A 14,216-nucleotide genomic window follows, 5' to 3' on the forward strand; every position below is an offset into this window, starting at 1 on the left:
AACTATAAACATTTTTTTGAGCAATATAAACATATTATTATTTTTATATATACATAATCGGCGTCGGGGATCGGAGCAGGAAGACACGAATCCCCATCCCGCCCCGATCCCCGCCCCCGAAAAATTCCCCGAATCTCCAACCCGAATGGGGCGGGGATTGGATCGGGGTCGAGCTGGGCGGGGTAAATGCTCATCCCTGAACGAGCCCTTAATATTTCGTATTTTAAATTACATGACATGTTGCGGCTAAATGGCGTAAACCGGGTAAATTGAGCCGGTATTTATCGGTCGGCCTGTAGCTAAAAGCCCGGTGCACAAATTCCCGGGCCATCCACACCACACCACACCACAATTTTTGGTGTCTTAAAAACAGTACTAGTCGACTAGTCGTAGTTGTAGACTTGTATAGTGTTTGACTGCTGCCTGTGTTGTGTATATTTGTGCTTGTCAATTAGACTATACGCTACTTACTAGCAGCAAGTAAACATGGATTTCTCATCGATAGCTGGGGAGCCAGTTGTTTCAGCTCAATGGCTCCATCGCAATCTCCAACACCCTTCTTTAAAGGTATTCAATCCAACCATCTCTTCTTTTTTATTAATCCATACTCTATATGTGTTTATATTGTTAATTCACTCGATTTAGAGCTCAATATTATGCTCTTTTTAACCTTTATGTCATTCAGTCCGAGCCCGATTTTAACTTATTTCAGTTCTAGTAGAGTGAGTTCATTCCTAAACAAATTCTACTAGATTTTGGAATCGATACGGACTACTCAAGTAAGTCATATATACATTGGTATACCAGTAGAGTATGAAGAGACTTTTGAAATTACAATAACAACTACAAAGCCGATGATTGAATTTCTAATCCTTTATATTTTAATTATAATACTAATCCGAGACTATGTACCACATCATGACTCATTATTAGAGTATTTTGATCGCAAAATAAGTTAACAGGGCTTCTATTGGATACTATTCGTTTTGCTAATCACTTTATTTTTCTCTGTGGATTCGATTATGGATCAGATTTGTTAGTATTAAGAGTAGAGCAAGATATTTAAATTGGACTCAATTATTTGCTTCAATTTTTAACCCTGGTTTTGCTTTGATAGGTTTTTGATTATGTCTAGTTTAAATTATACACCTCAATATTGCCTCTAGAGAGTCTGAAACCAGGTCTTAAAATTTTGCTCCCAAAGGAGTGGTGTAAGCAATAGGCTGAAGGCTTTTGGTTTATAAGTTGGAGATTGTTACTCTTATATGCGGATTCACGTTCTTGCTAGAATGATTTATACATAAAGTCTACATTTCAGCACATTGCAGTCCTACTAATAGGAAGATACAGCACTTCATTTTCTTATTTTCTTGCAGACAATGTTGTAGTTTTTAATAACATTTACGATGAATGCTAATCTGTCAGATGATAGCTTACCAATAGTTTGGAAAAGCTTGCCCTTAATAGTTGATTTAACAGTTCCTACTTTAACATTATTATGATAATATCTGTTGATTTTACTGTTCCTACTTATTCTAACCAATAGTTTGAAGAAGCTTGTCTTCTCACATCATGTTTGGTACTAGGAAAGAATTGTGTATATGAAGTATGGTATTTGAATGAATTATTATGCTGATTGTTATCCGCTATAAGGTACTAGATGGCTCATGGTATATGCCAACTGAGAAAAAAGATCCACTGCAAGAGTATCAGGTATAGTCTTACTCTTGTAAAGTAATCTTTGAGATATGTAGTGAAGCTAAAAGCTGAGTTTTCTTATTTGCTATTTTCTTTTTCTGACATTGTTTGGTAATGTGTAGAAATCCCACATTCCAGGTGCCCTATTCTTTGACATTGATAAAATATCAGATCCGACTACAGAAGTGAGTTGATTTCTTCTCTATCTAAATATAAATATACAAACAAGTGGTACTATATCTCTTTTATTGCTAAACGTGCAACCTATATTTTTCATGATCTATATCAGCTTCCACACATGTTACCATCAGAAGAAGCTTTTGCTGCTGCAGTTTCTGCTCTTGGTATCAAAAATGAAGATGGTGTTGTTGTTTATGATGGCAAGGGAATTTACAGTGCAGCTCGTGTGTGGTGGTTAGTGATTGGTGTTACACTAAGTGTCAATGACTGGCCTAGTACTTTTGTAGCTCATTTATTTGTATGCACTTTAGGATTTCATTTATTAATAAGCGTAAACCAAGTACACTAGATTAATTGACTGGGCAGGATGTTTCGAGTTTTCGGGCATGAAAATGTTTGGGTGTTAGATGGAGGGATGCCAAAATGGCATGATTTAACATTTGATGTTGAATCCAGTGCTTCAAATGATGCTATTGTAAAAGCTAGTCTCGCACATGAAGCAATAGAGAAAGTATACAAAGGAGAGTTGGTAAGTATATTACTATTGCACAACCAAATATGTTCCACAAATTTACTAATTCTCATAGTCCATTTTTGTGTTGCCCGTTACTGTCAAATCTCTTATATTTGGCCACAAAGTCTTTTCAGTTTTGCTTCTTTATCTTTTTCAGGTTCCGCCTTTTACATTTCAGACAAAATTGCAGCCCCATCTTGTCTGGACACATAAACAGGTGCATTACTCAATATAGGATTGCTTTAATTTTCTTACAATGAAAGTTTCCGTAATAAATTCTAGGTTATGACTTGCACTGTTTGACCAAGTCCTTATTCTTTAGTGTCAGTACACCCGTTCCTTCTCTGATTAGATATAGTTATCACTTATTGGGCAACTTATTTGAACATTACTTTCTATAGCGTATAGAAGCATTAACAGGTTCTAATTCTTGATTTATCTTCTGTGTGTTGATTTTTCAGTATTTCTTTCTTCGCATGTAAGTATTAAGGTCCAACTCAGCTGCTCTTCTAGTCTAACGTAATCGGACATATAAATTATTGCACCTCTTTAAGGCATATATATGACAACTCTCCCAATTACATCTGCTAATACTCATCTGAGCATGTAATGGATTAAGTAAACTGCTTAAATTTTGGCAGTATTGTTTTTTTTTTGCTAAATAATTTTGGCAGTAATTGATTGGCATAATCAGTAATAAATTGTTATTTTGGGATTCCTACTGCCTACAACTGATGTGAATTTTAAAACAGAAAGGATACAACAGAACTCGTTAGTCTATTCATTATGTTATATATGTCTAATTGTCTATTAATTAATATTTGATATTTGATATTTCTCCTCTCTCACAACCCCATGAATATTATATTCTTAAACTACTATAGATTCAAAACAACATGGAGGAGAGATCTCATCAACACGTAGATGCTCGTCCAAAACCAAGGTATTACTTTTATTCTCTTATCAGTATGCTGCCTGCTATTTTCGATATTTCATCCTTACTAGTGAAGCAGGACAAGGGTGAGAAAGGGTTTTAATAATGAAATATATACCTACCGCTGCAGAGCACTAGCGGAACATATATCAAAGTTGCAGACTTCTTATAATACTCATTTTACATATAAACTCTAATTATAATAATGATCACAATTGTATATAGGTATCCTAGTACTTGGAAATTACTCATAATATATATAATTTAACTCTAGTAATAATAATGACCACAATTATATATAGGTATCCTAATACTTAGAAAACATATTGGATATCTAGATCATATAAAAGAGGAAACCACCCCTAATAGATTACTAATCCTAATATGTTCTAAGTGACTTAAAACTATATTAGTAATAATTAATTTTTTTTGCAAATAATTATTAGAATAATAAACAATCAATAGCACAGCTTGGTTTTCCACATCAGCTGGTCTCCTATATGTTTTCACATCCAGGATAGTACTTCACCCACCATTTTCCTACCGCTGGTTATCTTTAGTGTACCTTTTTTATCTAGGTTTGTTAAATGTAGCTATTTGTATCTATGTAATATGGAATGAACCATTTAAGCAAATAGTAAAAGCTTTACCGTAATGAAAGGAAAGCATGTGGTTTACCCCATAACAGGTCATAAATATAAGAACAGACTTGGCAAGCGTAGGAGCCGAAAGTTATGTAGAAGAGTAGTGACAAGAAACATTAATAGTTGTATGCGGTGTGACTGGGTTTCAGTTTCCTGAACACTTAACTAGATGGTGGAACTATACTTATACTGTATTATGTATGTTCATCTCTAAGTTCCGTAGAATTCAGGCCTCAGATTGTTGCAAGTGAAATTTGGTTTATGCTTAATAGTTGACTGTACACTCCTCACATATGTTCTTTGGCAATATAGTTTCCTTTGCATTTTCAAAAATAAGACTCATGCACCTTACAGGTTTGATGGGGTTGCACCAGAGCCTCGCAAGGGAATAAGAAGTGGCCATATACCAGGAAGCAAGTGCATTTCCTTTTCAGAGGTGTTTTAAATTTTTTTTTACTCGAGCCCAGCTATTTGGTGAAAGCGGTCTTTTTTTTAATGATCATAACTACAATTAAATTATGATTTCTAACAAAAGGTATCACAACATAGAACATTATGAATACATAATTAGCTAAATTTCATGCTCTTTAACTGATAAATGGGAAAAGCAGTATCTGTCCACAATATAGTATATATTTATACACACATACACTGTTGTGCAATAAAATTTAACTGTTACGCAATAGTTTTTTAACAAGCACGTTGTTAATAAGATGTGAAGTGTGTTTTTTTGTCAGAAGATGTAAAGTTGTTGATCCACAAGCTCTTATGTAAAATTCTGAAATAGTACGATAAAGTTGTCTACAATTGGAATATTGTTTCACTTTTTTTATATGAAGTTGTAAACCTTCAAAAAGAAAAGCAATTGGGGGTTAAACTTTCAAAGACCTATTTATACAATGGGTATTATATCAAAATGCCCACCATTCTCATCAAAAACTATCTAGTGACTACACGATCTCCACGGGGACTCGTTTAAGCTACTATAATCACTATATATATCACTCTGTTAAATCTTGAAAATATTTTAATGAAAATGTTAACGAACAAATGATGTGTTTGCTACAATCTTTTTATATTTCTTTGTAATCTTCGGTTTCAGTTCTTTTTTGTAATCCATGTGGCTCACACATCATCTGTTGATTAGGATTCCATTAAGTTTTCTGTTAATTTGTTTTCAAGATTTAACATAGTGATATATATAGTGAATTAGTGATTCTAGTGGCTAAAATGAGTCCCTGTGTAGATTGGGTAGTCACTTGATAGTTTTTGGTGAGAATGGGGGACACTTTGGTATAAAACCCTTTACACAATATAATCCACCAATTTTCTTTATATATATATATATATATATATATATATATAAGTCAATACAGTGGTTCTCTTTACTTAACACCTTAATGAACATACAATCTTTTATATCCTCTATTTGATTTGATGGAATGAAATCAGGGGAATGGGATGAAATATGTACTATTTATGGGTATATATTCATAGTTTTGTTAGTTCCTATATTCTGTTCATTCAAATTTGAACTAGAGCTGGTGCCTGGTGGTTAAAAATATTGAACTAGAACTTAATCCCACCAATCTGGGAACAAAAGTCATTTCCAGTACCTTCACAAACCTGGTGATAGATGGATTGCATTCTCTCAATTTTCTTCACTCTTCCCTTGTACATATTTATCTTTCACCTTTTATATTGTTGAAATAAATTCTTTATATTCTACCTTGCTACATTCCTTTTAGTAATGTGGAGACTATTTTTTAATGTTTAGTCAGAGGCTCAGGAACTGAGATCATGTATCTTTCTATTGCTAGTCATAACAAGGCCACAAGGGCATGTTTATCAGTCCTCTGTTTCTTCCGCTTAATTTTAATAATCTGGTTGTCATGCTTACAAGTGTAACTCCAAAATCTATACTTTGCTTGATGCAATTTCTTTGTTCTGTGCAGATGATGGATGACTCACAAACCCTCTTATCATTAGAGAAGCTCAAAGAAAAGTTTGAGTTAAAAGGTTAAACATCTTACATCTATGCTGCTGTTTTTTCTATTTTTATATATAATCTATACTATACTATGTGAACATACTGATAATTAGTAGTAGTAGAGTTTGGTCACATATTTGTGGTCATTCCTAAATCCTACTTACCTTTTTCTCTATCTTTTTTAATAATAAATATAAACAACGATAGACAGACCAACATGTCTCTTCTTAATTATAACGTGTTCGACTCGGAAACAAACACGAACCATCATGTAACTCTTTTTAACTCTAAAATATTCTACTACAAGACAAACACGACGAACCATCATGTAACTCTATGTTTTCTTCTCCAAAACCAACAGGAAGTGAATATGAGATAAATACTATCTTTTTCCTTACAAATGAAGTAATATGAAATATGATAAATATGATTTATATAATCAAAAAACACATTATCACATATTAATATTAGAAAAACATTATTAGATGGATAATAAAAAAGTTCATAGTTTATGCTACGGATTTACAATATATAAAAAATCATTGTAACAGCTAAATTTCTAGGAGAAAATATCAGCAGTTGGTTAATAGAATTTAATCAAACTTTAATTCATTATCACAAAATTCCCCATCCAAAAAAATATGGGCATTCAACAATACTAAACCACTAGTAAAATAATGTTAAAAAAATTAATTATAAATAATAAATTCAAACTATATACTTGCCCCAGCTTTGCACGAGTTTAAGGCTAGTAGTTCTTATTATTGCGGGAACGCATGTATTTCAGTTACATAACTACTAGCTGGTATTCTTTTATGTCACGGCGTTTTTCATTGAGGCGTTGAAAGTTTGATTCTACTTGAGTAGTGTTTAATTCTAATTGAGTTGTTATAATTTAGAGGTGACATCCCGATAAAAATGCAAATGACAGGAATTAGCTAATAGTGTACCGAGATCACCTATAATATTAAAGCCGAAGTACAAAAATTTGGTAAGTTGGTTTGTTGTTTGGGTTAGTCAATTATACTCATTAGAATCATGTATCAAATAGATAAGAACCGTTAGATCTAATATTATAGAATATGCAATATTCTAATATTAATGTACAAATATTTGGCAAGTTGGTTTGTAGTTTGGCACAGTAAATAAATTATAGTCGTTAGATTTCATGTATCAAATTGATTAGAACCTTTAGATCTAGTATTGTTGAATGTGCAATATTTTAATATTAACGCACAAAAATTTGGTAAGTTGGTTTGTAGTTTGGTACAAGAATTATAGTCTTTAGATCTCATGTATCAAATAGATTAGAATCTTTAGATCTAGTATTATAGAATATGCAATATTTTAAAATATTTAAGATAATTATAAAAATCTAGGATTCGAATCCCTTAACAACATATTAAGATTAATTATTAATTTAAACACATATAAGAAGTTATTAATTATGAAAGTAGACCCGTGCATCACACGGGTTATAGGCATTTGTGTGTATGATACTGTTTTTACGTGTTGCACCATTTCCTTTGGCATGTAACATCTGTTATTAATACCTTGTCCTGGTGTACATTTATTAGTCAGTCTACAGAGTGTACTGATAATTAACTGATATATTGTGCCTTAAGTGTTGGACAAAAGTCCGTTAAACACTTAGTATGTTGATTGCTTCACACTACTACATATAGTTAAACATTTATTTATTATTCTCAGTTAATTTTGTTACTGTGTTTTTGCCCTGAAATTTTATCTGAATCCTTTGATTTTAGGCATCACTTTGGATGCTCCTATTATGATCTCATGTGCCACTGGTGTAACTGCCTGCATTCTTGCACTGGTATGTCTCTTTTTTCTATTTGAGTATACTATATGATTCCTCTCTTCAATAGCTTTAAAAATTATTGGTTGCAAAGATCAGTATACACACATGTGCAGTGACCAACAAACAAACATACGGTTCCTCAAGAAGCTATACGAGATATATCCTACTATTATCTAGGTTAAATTAAACTACCTGATTTTCAAAGTAGTGCTGTATTGTGCCAATTGAATGTTAAAACTTGAAAACCACAATTAACAATATATACAGTCCATATTTTCTTGCTATTTTGGCAAGTTAGGTACTGTCCTGAACTATTATTGTCGAGTACAGTGTCTAATGTCCAGAATGAAGGAGTGCTCTACCATATGTGCTTATAGTGCAAAAAACGTCTAGTGTTTGTTTCTTACATTCCCACTTGCTCAACTAAAATAAGTATATGTATATGTCAACTATATATGAAAACAGAAAAGATATCAACTATTATAATCTCATATGAGGCTGCCAAATGATTCTCGGTAAATGTGGCAAATTGTATCACTATATGTTTATAGATTTTATTTGTTGTTTTGGTATATCTCCGAAAACTTATGAAGTTGAAATTTGCCCCGAGTGCCTGGTATATCTTTTTTAACTGAAGTGACCATGAATGTGGTGACCAATATCCTGACTGACATTTTCAGGGTCTCCGTCGTCTCGGAAAAACCAATATTCCTGTATATGACGGATCATGGACTGAATGGGTAACACACCCGGATACTCTCAACATCGTAGAAGTTGCTGAAACCTTGTGAGAATTTAGATAAGAAGCACAAGTGGTTTGGTCAATATTAGTCCCCACTCGATAGTGCTTGTGGCATGTGTATTTGAAGCGAAAGAATCTGGATATTTTTCATATAATTTTTGTGAATACATTCATATTTAAATAAAATTGACATGGAGGGGATCCTCCTGTTTTGGCATATATAACCAATTGCACTCTTCAAATATGTCGTCTTTTCCGCTCTAGAAAGGCTGCTATGAGATGAATCTTTTTGGTACCTGGATGCTGGAAGTATGTTTGAGCAATCAGAATTCAGAACTAACCCGATGCCTTAAAAGCTTGGAAGCATATGGATCAATCACAAATGCAAACTTTATATCCATTAGTCTCAGATGAAGATAGTTATCGGTTCGAATAAGAACAGGAAATAATGAATCAGTAGAACTCAAGAAGTCCCAATAAGAATACTGCTTACAAAATGCTTAAACAATTTAGTTTGTAAATTCAGACGTAAAGTATATTGAACAGGTACATTTCAAATTTCAGTCATGCTAATACTGTATTATTCGCAGAGTGCAGGGAGTAAACAGTGACATCTCAAACAAATCTTTTTTTTCAGGGTTTTCTTTTCACTCTCTTTTTGAGAGTCGACTCCTGTATTAGGGTTTCGGGCGTCACTTCTCTGCCTTCAAGACCTTCATCTTCTCACCAATTAACCCCTTCGCTCTCTCATCCCCTTTATTATTTTATTAGTTTTTCAATAAAACCAAGATCTAATCTTGTTGAGTACCTTGTTATCAAGGTTGTCAGTGTGCGCCCAATGCCCATCTTTTTGGGATGTCAGTGTGTGCCCATCTTTTTGGGATATCGGTGTGTTATATTTTGGTATTCTTATGTGTCTTGATATGTCTTTCGATTATCATTTTGAAAAGGATTTATACGGTATTTTGGGAGATCTGTAAGACTCACATCGATTTTGAAATGATTGTGGATACCGCAAGAATTTACCTTTCACAACAAATAATTGTTCATGTTTTGGGGACGTTTGGTGCTGCAGGATCAGTTGATTTAACTAATAATTCTGAACATTGGGCTACAAATAATGCTTATGTGAAGGTCAATTGTGATGCTACTAGTTTCATAACTGATGTAGGTTGGATTGATCGAGATATCATTGTAACACGTTTTAGATCAAAGAATATGAATATTCAATGTGTTAAGCGATCTGAAAACAAAACGACTATTCATTTACTTCGTTCTTTGTTTCACAATCAGATTGTAGTTGACAGTAAAACAAAACGACTATTCGTTTAGCTCGTTTGTTTCACAATCAGATTGTAGTTGACAATTGGGGGTTTGCCCGGCTGAGTTTGCGCTTGGTATTAATAAAGGGTTTGTGCTTCATATTAATAAAATCATTTGTTTGTCAAAAGAAAAAAGAACCCAAAAGAAGAAAACCATCGATTTGTATCCAAACAGTTACTACTTACAATGCCATTTGGTGCATCTCCAGAATTCTTTTCAATTGAAACATACAAAGCGTAGCGTTTGATGATAACTTGCTGACTTAAAGTCTTGAGAAGCTGGCTTATATTGTTCCCAAACAGGCTCTTAATGCAAGTTGTAGGAATCAGCACAACACAATTAAAAATAACCTCTGGTTTACAAGCCCAAATCTTAGAACAAGGTTGTACTTTACATGCCAGCAGCAGTAGGCACAACTTGCATGATAACTTAATGCAAGTTCTCTATCATGTCTGTCTTTACTCTGTTTATTGTTTTTTCAACTACCAACTCTTAGTTCTATTATGATCCCGATTACTCAGGTCTAGAAAACTCAACTCCATGTACACAACACATGGCACGGGCTGGAGATTGTTTATAAAAGGGAAAAACATTGACAAGATCTCAGTCACGCATCATTCAGAGCAAGAACACCAGGCAAAGGTTTTCCTTCAAGTAGTTCCAAGCTAGCACCACCTCCTGTGGAGATATGACTCATGTTCTCTGCGAGTCCTACTTTCTCTACAGCAGCAACAGAGTCGCCTCCTCCAATAATTGTGGTCACTCCTTTCCCACTAAGGTCAGCCAATTTATGTGCTATGGCCTTATAACACACAGTAAAAAAGGAATCCAATTAATCCACATTCTGATTATTAATCAAGTATAATTGATTCTAGTGCATCAGAAATTGTAGCGATATGTAACTGCAAAAAGTAGTATACTCGTAACAAAATTATTAAATGTAATACCATACCTCTGTTCCTGCTGCAAACTTGTCAAACTCAAAAACCCCCATTGGTCCATTCCAGATGACGGTTTTTGTGGTATCCAAAGCTTCACCAAATGTCTTGATGGAATCTGGCCCAATATCTAGACCCATCCAGCCATCAGGAATACTAGATGCAGGGACAGTCTGCAAGGCAAAATGCAAAAAAAGTTAACGTCCGTATATGGGGTACTTTTTGTTTACCAGTTACAAATCGAGAGGCACATTCAAAAATGCAACTAGACACTCTTTTCGACAGCCAAATTTAGCCATACAGTTTTTAATATGTTATAGCGCAGCTCATCATAAAAGCTAACCTTACTGTTTGCATCGGCAGCAAACTTGTCAGCAATAACAACATCTGAGGGGAGCAGTAGAGAAACCCCTTTGGACTTTGCTTTCTCAAGTAGTGATGTTGCAAGGTCAAGCTTATCTTCCTCAACAAGTGATGATCCAACTGAAAATCCTTGTGCTTTGTAGAAAGTAAATACCATTCCTCCACCAAGGATAATAATGTCAACCTTTGCTAAAAGTGATTCAATCACACCAATTTTACTGGACACCTTTGCGCCACCAACTATAGCTGCAAATGGCTTCTTGGGATTTGAAACAGCTCCAACCAAATAGTCAAGCTCCTGAAAGTGGAATGCCAATTCACATAAGGAGCACATCAGATGCCGCCAATTAATGCAACCAAATATACGTATAGCTTAAAATGATCACACCATATGCAAGTTGACTGCCAATTATTACAACATTAAAACCACATGCCTGCAATCTTCAAATTAATAAATCCTATCCTGAAAACATATTACTTCAAAAAGATGGCAATATAAATCCAAATTAGTTGCTTCTCAGGATTGGGTGCTTCATACTAGATACCAAGCAGCTAAGCTAGTGAGGGGCCTAAACTCAGGCTGGTCTAGTGCTTTTTTAAGATGACATTTACGCAATCTGCAGCACAAGATTGCACATGCAGACAGTTTTCCTGAAAACCTTGAAAAACAACTTTTGGAACCTGGTTTAGTTAGCTTATAGTCGGTGTTTCTTTGTGAGTTCAAGGTATTGGTCAACTTAGATGTACTGTCCCTTAACAGTAGAGTTGCGCAAACTTCCCTACGGTAGGAAGCCAAGTAAAATAGAATATAACATACAGTTGCATAGACCACATTACACAATTTAACATGTCTTCTATATGAAGCTCTAAACATAGTTTCAAAATCCCTAACAAAACAACTAAGGTTCCATTACTAGCCTTAACAGAGATCATTATAAACATCAATTCTAACACATAAACTATAAACATGTCACACTTAACAGTTAAGTGCTTCGAGTTTATCATCGTGGACAATCAATGCAGGATTGCACCGGTTGTTGATTGCTTTAACAAAAAACATGTGTGATACTGTGATGTAATACTAACTCTTAAGATTGGTTCTTATGATATAAATTATATACTCAGATTAAGATACAAAAAAGGCAAACCTTTTGCATCAAAAAACCAGCAACAGAAGGCTTCAAGAACTTTGTCACACCCTCGGTGGAAGCATGTGCTCTATGTGCGGTGCCAAATGCATCATTTACATACAAATCTGCGAGAGATGCCAGCTTCTTTGCAAATTCAGGGTCATTCTTTTCTTCCTCTTTATAGAACCTTACATTCTCTAGGAGAAGAACACCCCCATCTGATAATTGGGAGACCAGTTTCTCGACTTCCTCACCAATACAATCATTGGCCATCTTCACCTGATACAATTCAAAAAAAAAAAACATTGTCAGGATGATTGAGAAGTGAAGAGCTGCATTCACATGATGCGATAATGGAGGGCGAAAAGCTTGACTTGCACATGACAAAAGCTTCAAACACACCTCTACTCCGAGGAGTTGAGACAGTCTTGGAACAAGAGGCTTCAAGCTGTACTTTGGGGTGACACCTTTTGGTCGTCCCTGAAAATTAACAATTTAACAAATTCTCAATTTAATCTATGAGAAGAGAAGTGATAAATAAGGCTTATTCTCTAATTCTACATATCCAAATCACAAATCACCATATAAGACAGAGAGAGAGAGAGAGGGAGAGGGAGAGGGAGGGAGAGAGGGAGAGGGAGAGAGAGAGAGAGAGAGAGAGACCAGATGAGAAGAGAGGATGACTTTAGCACCATTAGTGATGAGGTAGTTAATGGTGGGAATAGCAGCACGAACTCTAGTATCATCAGTTATGTTGAGGTTATCATCCAATGGCACATTCAAATCAACTCTCACAAACACTTTCTTTCCTCTCAGATCACCTTCTTTCAGTGATCCCACGCTCTTCTTTGTCGCCATCTTGTGTTCTTCTGCTTGTAACTAATCAATTAAACCTGCTCAATCAACAATATAATACAGTAAACTACACTTAAATAACATCAATGAATAACAGGGAGAGAGGAAGAGAGCGTTTACGATGAGTTGAGAGAGAGAGAGAGAGAGATTACGAGAGATTGAATGAAGTGGAGAGAATGGTTTTGGTTGGGAAGAAATGCAATGCGAAAGAGTGGTTTAAATAAAGGGGTTCAAAAGCAGCAGCGCACGCTGTTTTCCCGTTTTCTTTTGCTCCAAGATTTTACCTTATTTTGAACTAGTTGAGAAGCCGCGCGTTGCGGCGGTCCATAAAAATTATATTAATGATTCAATATTAATATTTGTAGAATAAAATAATTTTATGACTGTCTATAAAAAGTATATTAATGTTTCAAAGTTAATATTTGTAGGATAAAATAAATTTATATCATAAAAATTTTGATGTAGTACCAATACTAATATATAAAATTGCAAAATTAGACTATAATTTATGGTGAAAAAATGAAAATAAATTTATACACGTAATTAACAATTTAAAGCATGACGAATCTTAATTTTATTTGTTTTTTTTAAAGTAATCATGTTCTTATATTGTCATCTTCCTCCAATTTTTTTGGATTGATTGTGCACAAAAACATCTAACTTAAATATAACTACCTTCTTAAAAGTTGCTTGAACGGAGCAAACAGATAATGCATGAATAATTTTTTCATGTATACTAAGTAAATAATATAAAAATTAACAACAACAAACATGTTAGATGAACAAAACAAATATTATAAAAGAATAACCAACAAACATACATCACTAATAGTTAATTTATTGACATCAACCATCAATATCATGTCAAGACTATATTCTTTTCCCATGTTTGGATTTGTCGACTCCAATATAACGGTTTATAACGACATTTGCTTGCAATAACCTTTACTGTATAAACAACCTTCACTTATCGTTGCAGAAGAACGACACCTCCGAGTTAGAAATCGAGCAAGAGAAAGGTATTTCTAAGTTTTGATATTTTTCATCCAAAAATTTCAGAAAAATAAAACGGAGCGATGTGAGAAG

General features: G+C 34.2%; 2 protein-coding genes across 3 annotated transcripts; one reads left to right on the forward strand and one right to left on the reverse strand.

Moving 5' to 3' along the window:
* Positions 1-296: 296 nt before the first annotated feature.
* LOC108224068 (thiosulfate/3-mercaptopyruvate sulfurtransferase 1, mitochondrial) lies at positions 297-8,745 on the forward strand. Its single transcript, XM_017398618.2, has 11 exons — positions 297-567; positions 1,654-1,713; positions 1,821-1,883; positions 1,988-2,112; positions 2,245-2,407; positions 2,550-2,609; positions 3,277-3,335; positions 4,325-4,406; positions 5,926-5,989; positions 7,727-7,794; positions 8,460-8,745. The coding sequence occupies exons 1-11, from the start codon at positions 487-489 to the stop codon at positions 8,568-8,570; spliced, it is 936 nt and encodes a 311-aa protein (XP_017254107.1). The 5' UTR covers positions 297-486; the 3' UTR covers positions 8,571-8,745.
* Positions 8,746-10,160: 1,415 nt separating this feature from the next.
* LOC108219759 (phosphoglycerate kinase, cytosolic) lies at positions 10,161-13,413 on the reverse strand. Of its 2 annotated transcripts, none has more exons than XM_017393265.2 (7): positions 13,283-13,413; positions 12,939-13,168; positions 12,678-12,755; positions 12,294-12,554; positions 11,126-11,443; positions 10,797-10,955; positions 10,161-10,646 (listed from the first exon to the last, which is right to left on the reverse strand). In XM_017393265.2, exons 2-7 carry the CDS (start codon positions 13,131-13,133, stop codon positions 10,452-10,454), a joined length of 1,206 nt encoding a protein of 401 aa, XP_017248754.1. In that variant the 5' UTR covers positions 13,134-13,168; positions 13,283-13,413; the 3' UTR covers positions 10,161-10,451. The 2 variants fall into 2 exon arrangements, with proteins under 2 accessions (XP_017248754.1, XP_017248756.1); XM_017393267.2 differs by having other exon boundaries at positions 13,251-13,312.
* Between the last annotated feature and the right edge of the window lie 803 nt (positions 13,414-14,216).

Source organism: Daucus carota, chromosome 5, assembly GCF_001625215.2.
Source record: "Daucus carota subsp. sativus chromosome 5, DH1 v3.0, whole genome shotgun sequence".
Lineage (NCBI taxonomy): Eukaryota > Viridiplantae > Streptophyta > Magnoliopsida > Apiales > Apiaceae > Daucus > Daucus carota.